Genomic DNA, 19,279 nt, shown 5'->3' on the forward strand with positions numbered 1-19,279 from the left:
ATCACCTGACCTGCATTGGGCACTGGTATACCAGTCACATTATATTTAATACTTATCAACGAAAGACAATATATACATACATCACAACGAATATACATATCAGAGTATAATCCATCCAAAAATACATACATCACAAACACCCCAAAATAAAAATAAAAAAACTCTAGGGGAAATATCCATTCCTAGATCAAAAACTCACCCTGTATATCAGGGTCCCTGCTCCACTCTATCTGGGAGCTCAATTACCAACTCGATCTCGATTTTTTGAAATATTTAATACTTGGATGAGACACATCTTAGTAAGATGGAATAAGTTATTGACAGTGTGTGGCAATAAGATAGCATGCATAAGATAAACATAACAAAATCTTAAAAATTCATCTATAAATGTTACAAAATATTTTTTGCCTCCTATGGTAGGTATACCATGTAAATCACATACATCACTATGTACTAATTGAGGTAAAGACGAAATTCTAGCAGTTTTGTTAGGAAAAAGTTTTATGGTTATTTTGGTTTTAATACATACACTGCACTTACCATCCATGTCATTTGCATATCTAGAAATTAATTTCATATTATCCATATCATGCAATTTAGTAATATTAATATGTCCTAAACGGTTATACCATAAAGAAATTGAATCAATAATATAAATAGAAATATTCATTTTATTGATATTAAGTGTAAACACACCATCATACAATCTTTCCCACAAAGACTTCATCCTTGGAAAATACAAATTTGTCAGATTCAAACACTAACTTAAAGCCAAACTTATTAAGTACCGGTACATGGTATACATCAGTGAGAGTTAAACTTTTTCCAAAAGTAAATTTAATAGTAACATCTCCTTTGCCTTTGACTACGGTAGCGCACGAATTTCCCATGTAGAGAACATTGCTATTTTCCACCGGTTCATACTAACGTATCATCAGTAGTAGATATTAAGATGCCTGAGAGGCTATTCTTTATTTGCACAACATTTGAGAGAATCTCCTTGGCCAACTCCATCTTCCACTGTATTTTTTTCTTTAAAATATAAAAATCAACTACATTTGCATTTCTTTGAACGTTGAACTCATTTGCTAAGTATTCATTTTGGTTAACTATTACAGGGGATAAGAGGAATCCAGTTATCATAGAAGGAGGATGTTTTCTTCCCATTCCCCCACCTCTCTTTTTTTTTTTTTTTTTTTTTTTTTCACCTTGAACCGTTTAAGCTAGCTGTTTGATCTTAAAATATTTTTCTAGGTGCATGTATTATTTAAACCTGGCTTGACAGTCTATATGCTTTGCCCTTTTAACTTACAAGCTCATCCATACAACCAACAAGTAGCTTTTTGCTTAAGCAATGTTCAACCCCTTTTCAATTTTTACCTTGAACCAACCACATGCTGTCTGATCTTTAGAATTGATTTTCAAGTGCATGTACTACTTAAATTTAGCTTGACAGACTGATGCTCTGCCTCTAACTTAAATGTATGAAAGTTTTAAGCTGAAGCATTGTACTCCTTAGCTCTTGAGAGGAATCCAAGATCCCCTAGTACACATTGCTGTAGAGACTTTCACGTGAGAAATGAGAAGAAATATGAAATGATGAATAAATTACCTTTCAACACATACTCAGTTTAGACTTCCAATGAGCCAGGTGAGGTAGAGATGCATATGCTGCTTGAAGAGGAAATCCCTGGATTCTCGGAAGAAAGCTTTGCTTTGGGAAAGGGTTTCGAAGTAGGTTGGTCATTCACTCTTTTGGGTCATTACTATACAATTTCCCTCTGCCCAAGCCCTAAGCAGTCTGAACGGTTACCACTTTCAGTAATTCATAAACCCTCAATGCCTTTTTTTTTTTTTCCCAACTGATTAGGCAGTCATGTGAAAATATGATTAAATGTGTTGGGTGTGTGTGTGTGTGTGTATACGTCTTAATTTTTGTACCTAGGCGTTCCCTGATCCATATTTGTATCCACGCTATCAGCCTGCATCGATTCCCTCTAAATATTGTGCTTGCAGCATTCACACATGCACAATGCCATGCAAATCTGAGAATGACTAAAATCTTCATCAGAGCTAAATCATTGTGCCAGTCCACCCCACAAAAAGCTGTTACTAAATGAATGTTCACATACACAACAATTAAATAGCAACTAGTCTCTATTCAGTAATCAAAATTTTACGTCAATTGTTTGTAAGCAAAAGTTTAGGAAATTTTTTTAATTTATGTCACAGGCAGGAGTAATGCAACAGCAGCTGCTAACTATATCTACAATCCAGGAGCTGCAGATGAGCATTGGGGCACTTCTATTGCTCTTGACAACCCACTTCCAACCCTTTAGTTAGCGACCAGATGAGGACCAGATCCCATTAGGGGAAGCATACACGAGTACGTGACATACTTAACGCTGTCTAATAGCACAACAACAAAGATCCGGGGAAGGGACTTCAGTCGAATCACCTCATCACTGTCAATGTCACTCACTTCCCTGGGATCAACCAGCACGGAAACAACCATAGGAGAAAGAGATTTATTACCTTTGAAGCTCTCTTTCTGGGATGCCTTTCTCACATGCTCTTCAGTAATGTTAAGGGTTGACCCAGGGAGGGGAATAGTTAGACCATGAAGAATCCTTCTGTTCCTCCCCTTCCCAACACTTGTGTAGTTCTGACTCTGTTCTGCGCTAACGTTGGCAACTGAAGGCGCAGGAATTATCGCCCCTGGACCAGAAGCCGGTGAGACATCAAACTGGAACACCTCTGTGCACATGCCAGAACTCAACATTGGTCCTGTCAAACAACAGAGGCAGCATAAAATATTTATTTATCAGCTCTGTGAACAAAGATCTAACCATTGAACAAAGACAACCCACTGCTAATTTTCTTCATTCAAATTGAAAAACTAATGTGATTCTTTTAGCAAAGAAAATTGCATGGAAACAGAAAACAACCGCAAGATCAAATTGCCATGCATCACAGCAATTTGCAGTATGAAGTTTATACCCTTCAGAAAACCATTTCAAACTATTATGACCCTAGAGACGAAAGACACGCAACAATTTGCATTCTAGATACCAGTTTGAAACACACAAAAAGCCAAAACACATCATTAATAGAAGCTAAATATGCTTGTCACTAATGCTCTCACTCCTGGAGTTCAAAATTATTCAATAACCTTTTAATCTTAACTTTCGGTCTAATAAAAATCTAAAAATAAAGCCCAAAGTCAGGATTTGCTACTTGAATCTAAAAATAAAATCATATCCCACCACTTGAACTGACAATTGTCAATCCAGATGATACAAAACAATATACACAAGTTCACCACTTTTTCCCCCTATAAAGATGGGAGCCGCAGAGCATGGGAAACTATTTAGGCCTGGTACAGTAATATTATCCCGAAACAGACTGAACTAAAGATAGCTGGCTCTGAATTTCAGTAGATGAATAAAAAAAATCCATTGGGCCAAAAATCGAGTGGCATTGGGCTAGTGTCCAACAAAAAATAATTGCAACTCAACTCTGAATAGAACTAGTACATAGGAGGCCTAGGCTTACAATAAAGTAAAATACTTCTTTTCAAAATAAAAAAACAGAAAACAGAAACGATACCAAACACGCCATAAGGTTTCTGCTTGAACTACAAGTACATGAGTTCAATAAATATCTAAATGTAACAGATTTTACTTAGACTTGAATTTGGAACTAAACTGAATTTAGGGCTGCTCTATTTCTGCTCTATTTTTAAGGATGCACCGATGTAGTATCATTGTCATCTCTTTCTCTTCTCCTCTCTTTATTCTTCTATATCAACTTGGTATCAGAACAGTAAACCTTACCATTATAGCCCTTAGAAGAGACCTGCGAATCTTCAAGAAGCCAGCCTTCAGAGCACCTCTTATGCTCATTCATGCGCGAACTAAACTACTGGTTGTAGTTACCACAAGGCACCGTTGTAGCTGCCAGCCTTCCTACCATGAGCAGAGACCGTCAATCTACCACTCCAAATGATTCATGCACCTAAACACCCTCAGAAAACTGGCAGAAATTGTCCAAGACTCACCATGGCTGCCCATCTCCTTCCTCCTCCACAAGTCATTGAGATCAGCATCATCCTGCCATTATTCAGCTCCATAATAATGCATGTTGGCAACCGTAGTCATGTTTGGGAGAGCAATTGTCAACCTCTGAAAATAATTCCAGCTTATTTATAATTTCGTAAATGTGGAGTAAGGGTTGCAAATTTGACATTGATGAAAGATGTTCTGTGAGAGATTCCTCTGGATGAGCTGTTACTTGGATGAAGTTTGATCCTATACCTAATCCTGGTTAGGATTTGGAACATATAAATTTACTAGTATTTTTTTGCCCATAAAGCTACAGTGATCATGGGGAACTCAAGCTAGGTCACACATCATAAAGTCAAAAGTTATAAACAGGGCTTCAAGAAATGATGATTAAGGGGGTGCTTGAATATAACTATATTGGTATCTGAATTTAAATAATGAATTATTTGGTTTTTGGTAACTAACCTTCAAATATGTGTGTTAGATGGGATTTGGGATCTGTAGCAATCGCAAAAGATATGGAGCAATTTTGGAATTTTATTTTTTAATGGGCAAATAAGTCCAATGGAGATTCTACATGTATATTTTAACGAATTATCAATTAGAAGATCTTTGGCTCAATCAGAGGCTTAGAGGTAAATCAATACCAATTAAGAGGTTTACCAAACAAGGCTGTTTTACTGAATTTTAGATGTTAAAGAGACAAACCTCCATTCAGAAGCTACTCAGTACAAACAAGTGGTGTCCAAGTGTATTGCCCTTCAGCCTCCACATTCAACAGATCATTGAGTCTAAATTTGTCAATAGATATTTCAGAAATTTGATGAAGAAGGATAGTGCTATTCACACTCCATTATTAGATTATTGCACTTCTGCTGCCATGTAGCATCCCATATTTACTGAAGGGAAAAGGCTAAAACCAGAGCACATATATATAGTGCCGTCCATGAACAATTAAAATGAAACACAACAAAGCAGTAAACTTAAAAAAAGGGTTGCCATGCCACAGGGGCATTAACACACTATAAAAATAAAAATAAAAATAAGATAAAATTCTGTTCCCAGCTGTTTTTCTTTTTTCGTAAATGTAGTGTTGTCTTATACCATTGAGGCCTTGGGTGACAAAGATGATTTATACATTTTAAGGTACTATATGAACGATACAAGCCCAAGACGCAAAGATATAGCTAAATAAAGAATGGGGAGGAGATAGAAGATAATGTACAAGATTACATTTAAAGAAACTATGTCAGTAATTTTGCTATCATGATGGAAACAACCAGAACATTCACAAGTTCTTGGGCTGTGTGGTGCGAAGCCGGGAAGTGTCTCTCCCTGTCTTGGTTACGGGTGGCCCAATTAAATCAGGTGTTACTTGTTACGAGCAAAACCCTAAATCTTTTGTTTTGGCTGTGAGATTTGGTCGTAGAATATAGAACTTTTGAAATACTCCAATAGTACAATGGACAAAAGTTCATTAACCAAACAGAATAAGTAAACTGAGTCTTTTCTCCAAACAATTTATCAGTTATCATTTTGGGATCAATTCTAAATTTTTAAGATAGGTTAATTTGGTTTTGTCTAAAACCGAACTGAAACAAACCAATTACATCCCCTGCTTAACATTTAGCTCTGGTGACACCCTCCATGAGTTAGTCATCTTCTTTCCTCCATCTGTCAGATTTCTTCTTTCATATTCTTTTTTTCCCCAGCATAGCAGTTTTAGCCTTCTTAAAATTTACAATAATCTTTTATTTTGTTCTCTTTCTCAATCCCAATCTGCCAAAATTCTTTCTTCCTTTCTATTCCTTCTCCAGCGGCCAGCATTCACACCAAACAGGAAAGTCCATAAAGTTAACCCGCTTATGCCCTTCTTCTTCCTTGCTAGCATAACACAACCTTGCACCATCACCATCTTCTTTGCCCCTTACTTCATGTCATCATCCACTACCACAACACACCTCCAATGGAAGCTAATGTTTCATGCAGATCTTGCTGCAATTGAGGGAAGTAAGCATAGGCGGGGTTTATTTACCAGTTCTCTAGTTGAATAAATTTGGTTGCAACTGGGGAGAAACTCTTTAGACAGACCTGTTTGCAACTAATAATTACCTCTTTCTCTCTCTCTCTCTCTCTCTCTCTCACACACACACACACACAGAGCTCTAAGCATCCCCTAATAATGGAAACACGGTATTGACTTAATTAAATGACATTGTTTTAATCAAGCTAAGCTAATTTAACCAATATCATTATTCCATCCAAAATGTTTTAACTTAAAGACGATGCTACTAAAACTCTATTTTATTTACAGTATAGAAATTTTTTTAAAAATATCTAAGCTAATTCTGTTTGTTAAACATCATCAACAAAGGGTGGCTGGTGTAAATTTTAATGCATCAAGGGAGGTTCCCATCCTTCTAGCAAAACTCGGAAGAGATTAGTTTATTTTGTTATCAGGTATGTTAGTATGAATGTTTTGTGACTCTTGAGTATGTATTGAACTCCTAATGAATAAAAATTTTATAACATCAATTGTCAAATGCCTTTTTCCCCACATTCTGACATAGTCTCATACTTTTTCCCCACATTCAGTTCAAAATTTGATGAGTTACTGCTATGTGGAGCTGAGGCATAAAATTTGTAAAAAAATATAATATTAATTTGTTATGGTAAAAATAGAACTTTAATTATAAGGTAAATTTGGCAGAGACAGGATTTGCAAGCAGGGATCAAGTCTAGATTCAATTAAAAAAAATCTACATCATCCATAGTCTGATTGTTTTACCCCATACGTTTAAATTTGATGAGTTAGGTTGTTCTTTGGAGTGGGGCATGAGAAATTTAATATTAGAAAATGTAATTTTAAAATTTGATATGAAAAGATAAATCAAATTATAAGGTATATACTAAATAGCCTAAAGCATACATGAAATCCTCATTTTTCTATTGTAATTTTTTTTCCCAACATTTTGCAGCCATCATATTTAAAATCCAAAAAAAAAAAAAAAACCCACAACAATAAAGACAGACAAAGTACTAAAATAAATTGCATTTGCCTATAAAAATTTAAATATAAATAGGATTAAAAGAAATGGAAAAATGTGATCAATCTAATGTTTTGTAACTAAGGGACATTGAAAAGTGCATCCACGATATAAAATTTAAGGGGGGAAAACACACAAGTGTTGAATTCTAGCTTGGAGCAACAACAAACAAAACAAAATATGCTAAAAAATAAAAAACATTGCACTCAAGAGAAGAATGAGGAAAGTTGAACAAAAAACAAATTTAAGTCCAATTTCTTAAACCCAATCCTTTTTGGGGAAAATTTTTATTATATCATTTTTCCAAAGTGAAACCCAATCTTATTCCCCCCTCCCCCCCCCCCCCCCCTTGCGGGGGGGAAGCATTTTATATTTTTATTATAATATTATTTTCCAAAACTGTTAATTATTTATTACTATCAATCAACCACCAACAAATTGAAGTATCCTCTCCATGTTCATTGTACCTCATCATAACCTCTCTCTCTCTCTCTCTTTCAAAGGATGCCCCCCCCCCCTTCCCCCACTTCCAACTCTAAGGACCATTGCCCCCCAAAGGTAATGGGCAACAATCTGAACCTAACTAAGAAGATAATTTATCAATAAACTTGCCAATGAGGTTGCCCAAAGATGTGGTTGACGGTTGACTTATCAATGTCAAATTGTTTAAACCTAATTGGTAAATGCACTTTATGGTCCTCATCTTGTACCGGACACAAGGATAATGGGGGAGACATAAAAAAATGGTTAAAATAGTGGTATAAATATATTGGAATTAACATAGTGGTATAAATATATTGGAATCCCAAACAGGAGATAATGTTAGAATTCATTCATTTATTATGACTAAAATAGAAAGTAGAATAACCTTAAGTCCTTGGGCTCTAGGTAATGGATGAGGATTCAAACCTAACCAAGAACATACATTATTAATTGACTTGCCTATGAGGTTGCCCTAAGAGGTTGTGCTGGATGAGTTGAGAATGTCATATTATTTGACCATAACATTAAACATATCATCTTGTATTGGCAACAAGGATAATGAGTAATTGTAGAGAAACACCCAACAAAATAGTTCTCCTCAATGTCCTCACAATGGAATGATGGTATAAATATGTAGGAATTCTTACGAGTTAGATTATCCTAATTAAAAAGTAGGATAGTAAGAGTGGAGGCTTCTAGAATCTCCTTGAGTCATTCAACTATGCATCACAAATTAGAAAACCACCTCCTCAAATCAAAACTCATAATGGCATCCAAATTCCAAGGTCCTGTCCTGATCCAACCCCCAACAGATAATCCAAAAAATCTCCCAAATATGTTTGATCATTGGGCCACATTAACCTAGTCCTTCAACCACTCTTACTAAAAAATAATCTCTCATTAAAACTAACGTATTATTCTGCTTCAAAATGATCAATGAATCATATTTGTCACTTATCTCCATACTTCAAAGAGCATATTGCTGTAAGTATGACCGTTATTTGTTCCTCTCATAATGTATAACCTACAGTTCAATTTTTTTTTTCCTTTTTAATAGAATATTCAACTCCAAGGGCAAAGTAAAGTCAAACAATACTCCATGCATAATCCTTAGCATATTCTGCTAAGCTTGCAGATCCGATAATAATTCTGTCAAGACACACAATTCCATAAATTAAACAAACACGGAGAAAAAGAAGATTGATGGCTATGAATTATTTTGCTGCCAGTGTATGATTTATCTTCAACGAATTTAAGTCATCAATAACATAATGCCCAAGAATTTGTGTGACAACTAATATGGGCCTACAAGCGAAATCCTATTTACTGATACCAACCTAACAAAATTATTTATCAAAATATAGCATTCAGAACTTCTACATGCAAAAAATAAATTAAAAAGAAAAAGAATTCTCCATTATCTAACAAACATATGGATATGTTATAGAAACAATAACAGCATGGGTGCCCACCAAAATCAAGAGCTCCAATAGTTTCAAGATTGAAATTAACTCAAAAAAAAAAGCCTCCTGTCCAGACCACAAATATTGAAATGACACTGCCGCATATTGTTGGGCGGTCAAGGACCTTTTCAACCCCAAAAACTAGCTCATAGGGTGAGACTTTCCCTCACACTTAAAAACTAACTATCAGCCCCTTCCACAACCAATGTGAGATAACCCTAACAATCTCTCTCACACATCAAGGTCTCTCCCGGCAAGGCAACCATCGGGGTCTCCTTTGGCACGGCACACTAGGGAGAATGTTGGTGAACTAGGCTCTAATACCAGTGTTGGATGGCCTAGGGTCTTCTCAACCCCAAAAGCTAGCTCAAGAAGTAAGACTTTCCCTCACTTAATAACTGACCACCAGCCCCTTCCACAACCGATGTGGGATAACCCAACAATCTTCCCTTCACACATCGGGATCTTTTTCGGCAAAACAACCAACGGGGTCTCCCCCGGCACGGCACACTAAGGAGAATGTTGGTGAACCAAACTCTGTGACCAGTGTTGGGTGATCTAGGATCTTCTCCATCCCAAAAACTATCTCAAGGAGTGAGGCTTTCCCTTACACTTAATAATTGACCACCAACCCCTTCCACAACCGATGTGGGATAACCCAACAATCTCCTCCTCACACATCAGGATCTCTCCTGAAAAGGCAATCATCGGGGTCTTCCCTAGCACGGCACACTAGGGAGAATGTCGGTGAACCAGACTCTGATACCAATTACTACCACCGGAGGAGTCCATGGGTACGCTTGATATACATAGGCGAACACCAACTTGACCCAAAACCTTAAGCCTATTGAGTTTTATGCCCAACCATATATATAAGCACTAATCATCCACTCAAATTTTCTAACGTAGGACAAACTCACAAGTGGAATTCTCAACAATCTCCCCCTCACTTGTGAGTTCCAACTGTTGCCATTTGAACGAAAATCGTCTTCCTTATGGGAGTAAGCCCAATTCCCCAACAGTTGCTCAAGTGGGCCTTACCACTGGCGCCTTACATGCCTCAGATTGCATTTCACGTGTCTCCGAATTAATCCTACCTCTCATGTCTTGATCCTATTCGTATCCATCCCAGGCCTAGATGATCCTTATTGGCCTCAGTCACACACTTGGTCTTCAAACTGTTAGCACATTAAAAGAATTAGCTTCACGTCTCGACTTTTACGATGTCGCTCACCCAGAATTACGAGCCGTCAACTCTGATACCAGTGTTGGGCGGTCAAGGGCCTTCTCAACCCCAAAAGCTAGCATATGGGATGAGACTTTCCCTCACATTTAATAACTGACCACCAGCCCCTTCCACAACCGATGTGGGATAACCCTAACACATATAACCTTCATTAACAGCAAATAAATTATCTTCAGTCCCTAAAAATCTATGCCATCAGACTCAGCTCAGATAGTGGCCAAGCAAATTGACATCAACTATGCACATCAAATGAAAAAAATATAAAATGAAAATTTAAAAGTGCAACCAGTACCTGCAAGGCCTTCGCGAAACCACTGTTGCATTTTACCATCAGCTGTGGATGACTTCATATTGTCTTTGAAATTATTTGCAAAACCAGACATAAGAGCTTTTTGCTGTTCAGATATACTTCTATACACATGAGGTTGTCGCCCTTCATTCCTTCTGCCATTAGAGAGAGCAAGTGCAGGGGACAAATTACGAGGGATCGCCAAACCAGTCTCCCTATTCTTCATTTCAAAAGCTACATGAGATGCCATGGCTTTCTCACTAGCCATTACAGAGTGAATTATCAAATTGCCATCAATCTTAACAAGCTTATCATTCCTTGGTACATATAAAGAGGCAACAAGAGGCTCACTGGTATTGTCCCGATGATCAAACCCGTCTGAACTTGGTTGTGATGCTCTTTCTTTATGTTTGACGTCCAACTCAGGGTCTCCAACATGACTCCTCTCACAATGTACTTTTCTAGTAAAATCATTACCAAAACCATATTTCCCATTGCACAATTCTTCATCAATAGTTTTGTCAGAACCATTTACAAGGCTATTAACTGTCAAAAGTTTCCCTTGGTGAAAATCATAAAACTTGTTGCCAATATAATCTATACCACCAAGACCCGTGTCTTGGACATCTCCATATTTAACGTTAATCATAGGAACCAATCCTCCAAAAAGCAAAATAAAAAACAACAGGCCCAGAAAAGTCACACTGGCAACCTTCTTAGTCTTAGCTTCATTCTTCTTACTGTCTATCTTCTTCGTCTTTGGTGCAGACACCGCTTGTTGGGGTTTTAATCTTGGAATCGGAACCAAAGGAATTTGAGACCCTTGTGATTTCACAACATAGGGAGCACACGGTAACCATGGATAAGCCATGGGCGCCATCGGAGGATGTGGGTACATCCCTGGCGGCGGAGGTGGACACATACCACCACCACCACCACCACTCAATTGATGCCTTAAACTCGCATTTTCAGCCACAATATAAGATATCTTACCATTCAAATCTTGAATTGTGGAATGCATTGATCTCACCCTATCCTCGAGCTCCTCAACGTAATGCTTCTTCCTCTGCCGAGAAAGCTGCGCGCTCTCCCGATTCCTCATCAACCTTGCCTTCTTCTTCTCTTCCTCTTCGTTCGTTGAACTAAAACCATTCGGCGGATTCGAATCCTCCTCAGCTATTGACCTCCGAAACTTGCTACTCCTACTCCCAACAATTCCATCTTCGGGCACTTTCTTCCTCTTTGACACGCAGTTCTTTCCCATTTCCTCAACTTTAACCTTCTGATTGCCAATAGGGTTGGATGATTTGGTAACAACATCAGGAGAGGAAGGTACATAACCTGACTCATCCCGATCGCAGCTACGAGAATCCGACGATAGCGAATTACAGTTGCCGGAACCTTGAGATGACGCAGGCCCTGAAACCTCCTGAATGCAGCAACCGGACTCTGGCGACTGAGAATTCAATACCCCATCAACGTTCCAACTCTCATCGCCAGAAAACTGATTCGAGTCTGAAGCTCTAACAACATCAGATCCTTGAACACCCAAATCCTGAGATGATACATGCCCAAGATTAGAACTTCCAGACTCCGGCGAACCAGAATTCAAATCCCCAGGCCCCTCAGAGCCCCTATCATTTAAACCGGGGTTGAGAAGGAAGTCTTCGGCGTCAGAAGGTAGGCATATATCGTCGAAGGAGAAGTCGAAATCAAAATCGCCGGCGTCGTCGAGGCCGAGATCGGCAACGAAGTTTTCCGGCAGATCAAGGTCCCCGGAAAAGATGTCAGAGTCGAGGGGAGGGAGAGGCAGAGATCCGAATTCGGACAACAAGTTGGGATCCGAAGGGTACATTTCGGGAATGCCTCCGCACGCGACGACTGGATCCTCCTTTGTTAGGGTTTTGTAGAGGTCAGAAATCAGAAGAAAGGGTTCGATCTGTAAATAGACTCCGTTATTTCTCGTCACTTCGGGACTGCGGAGCGCGTGGTTGTCATGAACAATAAAAGCAGCAAAAAGGTGCTTAGGGTCCGTGATCGTCGTTGGAGCAAAGAGCGCGTGGAAACGTGAGAGGTGGGTCTCATGCGCCCCGACGCTCATGCCCGGTGCGTTATCTGGAAACTTCGGGTCTCGTGGTCGTGGAGAAAAGAAAACGTCAACGAAAAGGAAACGACGAGTAGATTTACAAGTGCGCCCTATCATGGAACCATTGATAATCAACGTGTTTCCAGGAAGACAAAAGACATTATCTCTTGTCTATCCTAAAAAAATACCAACCCCTCGAGATTATAAAAAAAAATTATGCATTTTTCTTTCAAGTTTAGTGGAAATATGCTAAAAAATTTGATTTGTAAACAATATTAAATCAAAACATTTTGATTGTAAACAATGAGTTAAAAAGTAGGTGAGATTTGTTTATATTTTAAAATATGTTTGATTTGTAAAATGAAATATAGTCAGAAAAGAAATAAAATGAAAATATAAATAGACAATATAACCCAATCGAGTAATAATTTTGATTTCATTTCTTTCAGTTCTGTTCCACACTTCATCCAAGTGTCGTGCTGCACCCTAGATGGCGAGAGTCTAGTAGTCGAAAGCACACTAGCTTACACTTTGACCCGAGTAGCATGAGGCACGTGGAATCCCGTGTGAATCTGCAAGGATTACCTTGTAAGGCTAAATACTGCTGGGTGACCGATAGCGAAGTAATACTGTGAGGGAAGGGTGAAAGAACCCTTATCGGGGACTAAAATAGAACATGAAACCGTAAGCTCCCAAGCAGTGGGAGGAGCCTAGGGCTCTGACCGCGTGCCTGTACTTGAGTAGCAATTTTTTATATAAGCGTGATATGGATTTATTTAGTGATATTATTGTTAGACTTCAATCTATAATTAATATACAATAATACATGAGAGTAAATCATGTGTGTTTATGTTAATATTATTAAATAACTAATGTTTTCCAATTAACATTTTATTTAACACCTTAATTATTTTAAGTTAACAATTTTGTTAATATTTATGTTAATTAAAAATTCAATTGTCATTCTTTCGTTCCACTAATGGTTAATTTTTAGAGTAAAAGATATTGTCTCCCCTGATATTTAACAAAAAGATAAAGACCTTCTTTGAGGTTTCAATAATGTCGCAAACCTTCCCTCAAATTTTAAAAATTTTCTCACCTCACCTGAAATTTGCTAAAAAAGATACAGAGTTTTCCTTAGAATACTTGTCTCTTTTTTTCACAAAAAATAAAGAGAGATTTGTGTTTCTTAACACACTTCAAAGAAGGTCCCTGAAAGTTTTGAAAACTAAGGGAAGGTCCTTAAAAAATTTTGAAACCTCAAGAAAGGTTATTATCTTTATTTTTTCTTTTTTTCAAACCGCACTTCCATCCAATCTAGAGGGAGAGTGAGAAATGACTTATTCACCTATAAGTTCTTGTAGTTCAAAAATTTGAGACTACCTATAAACAACTACTACTTATAATAAAGGGATTGTTTGGAATCACTTATTAAAAAGTAATTTTATGAAAAAAAAAGTATTTATCGAAAATTAGTATGAGATTACTTATTATAAGTATTTTTTTAGATAATATCTTTTCAAAATTTTTTTAAAAAAATATTTATTTTCTTTAAAAAGTTAGTTTAAAAATATTTTTTGAAATAAGACTTATTTAAATGTAAATCAAACATTACTTTAGTAACCAAAAGTAAACATTGTTTGGTTACTTATGAAAAGATAATTTTGTAGAGAAAAACATACTGAGGTATAAAAAATAATGATAATAAAATTGCATTGAAAAGTTCTAAAGTCATAAAATGTTTTTTACTTGTATTTTAAAATAAACATAGATGATAAGTACTTATAAAATAAGTAGTGTTTTGATAATTATCATATGAATTTATTATAATAATAATTTTATTAAATCTCGACATATATCTAATATATTAATACATAACAAAAATATCATATATCATCATTAAATTATGTTAATAATATTTCTAAATAAATAGGATTTGTAATTAATGTTTTCTAATTTAATTTTTTTAAGCAACATTTTGATTATTTTGTAACAAAGAATGTAGTGACCCGAAGAATAATAGCATTTTAATAATAAAAAGAGGGAGAGAAATAGAAATGGAAACAGAAGGAGGCCGTAGATTTCGTCGACGACATTGCATTTTGGAGAATATAATAAATTCAAGGGATTGCCAGGACTTGTCAATGAATACAGGGTTTCGTCAATGAGTGCATATGGAAATTCGTCGACGAATACATGGTTTCGTTGACGAGAAAATACCAAGCGAGGTTTTTGACTGCTCTGAATTTCATCGACGAATACAGGGTCTCGTCGACGAATTTAATGAAGGACTCATCGACGAGGTGACGTGTCTCATTGACGAATCTGACCCTATAAATAGCTAAAAATCCTATTTTTATTCACTCTCGGCACTCCTCTCTCTCTCTCTCTCTCTACGTCACTCTCTCCCTTCTCTCTTCGATTTTAGCCCCTCCAGTTGCCGGATCGAAGATTTGAGGCTACCACGACGCTCCCGGCGAAGTTCTCTACAAGTCTACCAGAGCGGATCGTTGGGGAAACGAAGTTTGATTTCATCTCAAATTCAGGGTAAGACCTTTTAGCCCATTTTTGGCCTTATGATAATTATAAGAAATGATGTAGGTGATGAAATACTAATATTATATTCTGAAAAATATTATTTTTAGGGTGTTTTGTAGGAGGCCCTGCGGGTGTTAGGTTAGTATTCCATAGGGGCTTTTCCAGTAATTAGGTAAGGGAAATATGCTATGCTAGTTATTTTTAAAATATTATACAGTTTATTAAATGATGAAAATTATGTATTACAATATCGTGTGGCTTTTGAATATGAAAATAGTACGAATATGTATCTTACGATACTTCAGTATTCCGATTTTACGATATTTCAGTACCACGATTTTACGAATCTCAGTACCATGATTACACGAATATCAGTACTATGATTATGCAGTTTCAGTATTATGATTATGCAGTTTCAGCATTATAATTATACAGTTCTCAGTATTACGACGTATGAATTACAGTACAGTTATGCAACATCATGGTTATTACAATTATTTCAGAATCATGGTAATTCAGATAGTTGTATATAGAAATATATTATATAGTATCAGACCCTATTAGACTTGCAGCTACAGAACACGGTACCGTTGCTACAGATATTATGTTACTTTATGAGTGCAACCACCTATTTAGATAATATGCAGTAAGGTCGATCACCTAGACCCTTGAAGAGGATAGGCTCCCCATCTAGATATGGGTTGAGGTGGGCAGATCGACCGATGGAGTATAGTGATTTATTCCTAATTGACTAACCAGGGTAAATCCCGCCTACAGGCCGCACAACCCTGTCATGAGGGGGTAAGTCATGACACACAGATAGCCATAGGGAACATTTTCAGTTACTATTACGTATGTACAGATTTACAGAAACAGGGAATATACCTATGTATAATAGAAGTATTTTGATTAGTAACCTACGATACTGTTATGTTAAGCAACATGAAAGGGGGGTGTATTTTATCACTTGTACTTTATTTATATACTCAGTTATACATGTTTATTTGAAAACAAATTTTCATGATATAGTAACTCATTTGTCACACACTAGTAAAAGCATATTTCGTCTTACTGAGCGTTGGTTCATCCCAGTGTTGAATCATTTTTCAGGTGATCCAGATAAGCTCGCAGATCAGGCTCACAGATAGAGGGGCTTTAGTCGTGCCCTGTCAGAGAGTGAGTATATTTTGGGAGTGTTTTGTATATCCCAGCATGGTTGAGGGTATTTTGGGTAAACAGTGATATGTGTATATTTTGGGAACCATGTAGTACTCTGGTATTGTATGGTATTGGTTTTTGTATTGTGTTATATTTTTATATGGTTATGTCTATGTGATTTATGCTTCTCGCTGCTTAGGTTCATGGTTGGGTTTATCCCAGTATGGTATCAGAGCATGTAGATTATCATAGTATAAAAAAAAATCAGTTTATTAAGCAGGTTGTTACAAAGAACCTAATCAATATTTATGCGAATAAAACTATTTAATTGGGAGAGAGTAATTTTTGAAGAAAGTAATTATTAATTTTTTAAGACTATTTAATTGGGAGAGAGTAAGTCGAGAAGAGAGTAATTATTAATTTTTTATCTTTAATTTTGTTCATTTATGATACATTGAGCTTAGTTGTAACGATCCTAAAAATAGTTATACAAGATTAGTGGAATGACCCTTAGAAAAAAATTATTAATTAATTAATTAATTAATTCTTAATTGAATTGAATTAATTAAATGAGTACATTTATTAACTTATAATATATATATATATATATATATATATATATATATAAAACTTATTGTCTCGCATGCCTTTTCATTTGATGTTTGTTATTAAGGTTTTGTAGGTCACATATTCTTGCATTAACTCTCTTCTTTCTAATTTTTTATGGGGAGAGGTGAAAGATAAGAGGAAGATTCATTGACGCTCTTGGGGGAAAATTTGTAAACCTACCTTAGAAGAGGGTATGGGTCTGGGAGATCTTAAGGAAGTTCATAAATCTCTTCTTATGAAATTTGCTTTCAGATTGCTCACCTCTAACAATTTGTGGGCAGATTTTTTTAGGGCTAAATATTGCAGAAATGATCATTTATTAATTAGGAAGGAGAAACCAAATGACTCTTGGTTCTGGAAATCAATTATGACCACCATTCCAAAAGTTATGGATATTATTAAAATTTTGGTGAGAGGTGGGAACTCTTCTTTTTGGTTCAACAGGTGGCTGTCATCAGGCCCGTTATCTGTGAGCACTAAGGATATTTTAAATAAAAAACTGTGTATTAAGGATTGCTGGCTAAATAATAATTGGAACTCTAATTTAGTACTAGAATTGGTTGGTGCCGATAAAACAAGAGAAATTTTGCACTAGGTGTTGGTGGGTAAAAGTGGGGAGGATATTTTTGTCTGGAAGCCTACCCCTGACGGTAATTTCTGTACAAAAATGGCTTGGGAGGCAGTGAGGAGCAGAAGTGATAATTTTGTGGGGAATGACTGGTTTTGGCATTCTTTGTTGCCCAAAAGAATCTCAATGTGTTTATGGAGAGCCTGATTTAGATGTTTGGCTCTAAATGATAGAATTCAAGTCAAAGGAATATCAATGGCTTCGGCTTGTGATTTCTGCGTTCAGAGAAGTCAGGAAAATATTGATCATATTTTTTCTTTAGGTGAGGTGGCTTCAGAGGTTTGGCGTCGGGCTAGTGTGGCGTTGGGGATTCCTTTCCAACAATCCCTTCCCTAGAAAAACAAAATGGCAAATTGGTTCCACTATGCTTAAAAATCATCTATTAAAGGTATATTATTCGGACTGATTCCGTGTTTGATTACGTGGTGCCTCTGGAATCATAGATGTAAAGCGAGAATGGAAGTAGTTTATCAAAATGTAGATCAGATGTGGAGAAATGTTCGATTCTGGGTAAGTTTTATAGCTGAGAGCAACAATTTTTTTTTCAAAAATTGAAGAAGTCAGACATTAAGATTTTGAATGAGTTTCAAATTAAGCATCAAGGAGCTTGCGACAGGCCTATAAAAATAATTTCTTGGGTTAAACCTCCAGTAGGTTGGATAAAACTTAACTGTGATGAGAGTTGTAGGGGCAATCCAAGTACTTTAGGAGGTGCAGGAATTATTCGGGATTGTCATGGCATGGTAAAAGCAGCTTTTTCAAGTTATTTTGGCAATGATACGAATAATAGTGCGGAATTAAAAGCAATTAGGGAGGAATTTGTTTGTGCAAAAGTTTGCATTATTTTAATGTGATTATTGAAAGTGACTCACGAATTGTAGTTGATTGGCTTCGGAAAGGTAGATGTACTTTGTGGTATCTTTGGGAATTTTAGAAGGAGCTCGTGGTGGAGCTAGAAGGAGTGAACGTTATGGTGATGCATCAATATAAGGAAGCCAATAGTGCGGCTGATTTTCTTGCTAAATAAGGAGAAATGGGAAACAATGTAATCTACGAAGAACAACACCTTCTACCATGTTATCTGAAAGGTATTCTTTGGATGGATAGGTGGGGTCTCATTTCTATTTGTCATTAGTTTAACTCCAAAGTTTTGTTTGGTATATTTTGTTTTGAGTTTGGTTATGTTTATGTTTTTATCTTATTTGTCAGTTATGTTTAGTTTTGTTGTTCTAGTTTGGTTGGTCTTGTAACAACTGTATTTCTCCACCAAAAGTGAGGGTATATTAATAAATAAATGGAGGTGCCACCCTCTTTTTTTAAAAATATATATATACATACAAATATACAATCATCCCAAAAAAGGATTGGAAATTGAATTCCATTAACTCCCCAACATAATTCTCAAGCTCTCTCTGTCTCTCTTTGCTTCTCTCTCCTCAAATACTTTCGTCTCCTTCTCTCTTCAATTTATTCTTTGATTTTCGGCCGATTGGAAAATGAAAAATACCACTGGATTCCTATCTCGACCACCAACATTTTAATTGGAATGGATTTGTGATTAGGATGTCATAGGCACCACTCCTGGGATAAGGTAAACCCGCTCTCTTTCTCTTCAATTTCTCCCCAATATTTAGCCAAATTGACAATCGGACACCACCATAGGGTCCC

The 19,279-nt window shown here is 36.5% G+C and overlaps 1 protein-coding gene and 1 long non-coding RNA gene across 2 annotated transcripts; both read right to left on the minus strand.

Annotated features, from left to right (window-relative positions):
• Positions 1 to 2,139: 2,139 nt before the first annotated feature.
• On the minus strand, positions 2,140 to 12,777 carry LOC131159540 (bZIP transcription factor 17). The gene is made up of 2 exons (XM_058114551.1): positions 10,596 to 12,777; positions 2,140 to 2,787 (listed from the first exon to the last, which is right to left on the minus strand). Exons 1-2 carry the CDS (start codon positions 12,691 to 12,693, stop codon positions 2,336 to 2,338), a joined length of 2,550 nt encoding a protein of 849 aa, XP_057970534.1. The 5' UTR covers positions 12,694 to 12,777; the 3' UTR covers positions 2,140 to 2,335.
• LOC131159541 (uncharacterized) lies at positions 3,468 to 10,455 on the minus strand. Its single transcript, XR_009137812.1, has 2 exons — positions 4,061 to 10,455; positions 3,468 to 3,964 (listed from the first exon to the last, which is right to left on the minus strand). It is a non-coding gene; the product is annotated as an uncharacterized LOC131159541 (long non-coding RNA).
• Positions 12,778 to 19,279: the final 6,502 nt, after the last annotated feature.

The sequence above is a fragment of the Malania oleifera genome, chromosome 7, assembly GCF_029873635.1.
Source record: "Malania oleifera isolate guangnan ecotype guangnan chromosome 7, ASM2987363v1, whole genome shotgun sequence".
Lineage (NCBI taxonomy): Eukaryota > Viridiplantae > Streptophyta > Magnoliopsida > Santalales > Ximeniaceae > Malania > Malania oleifera.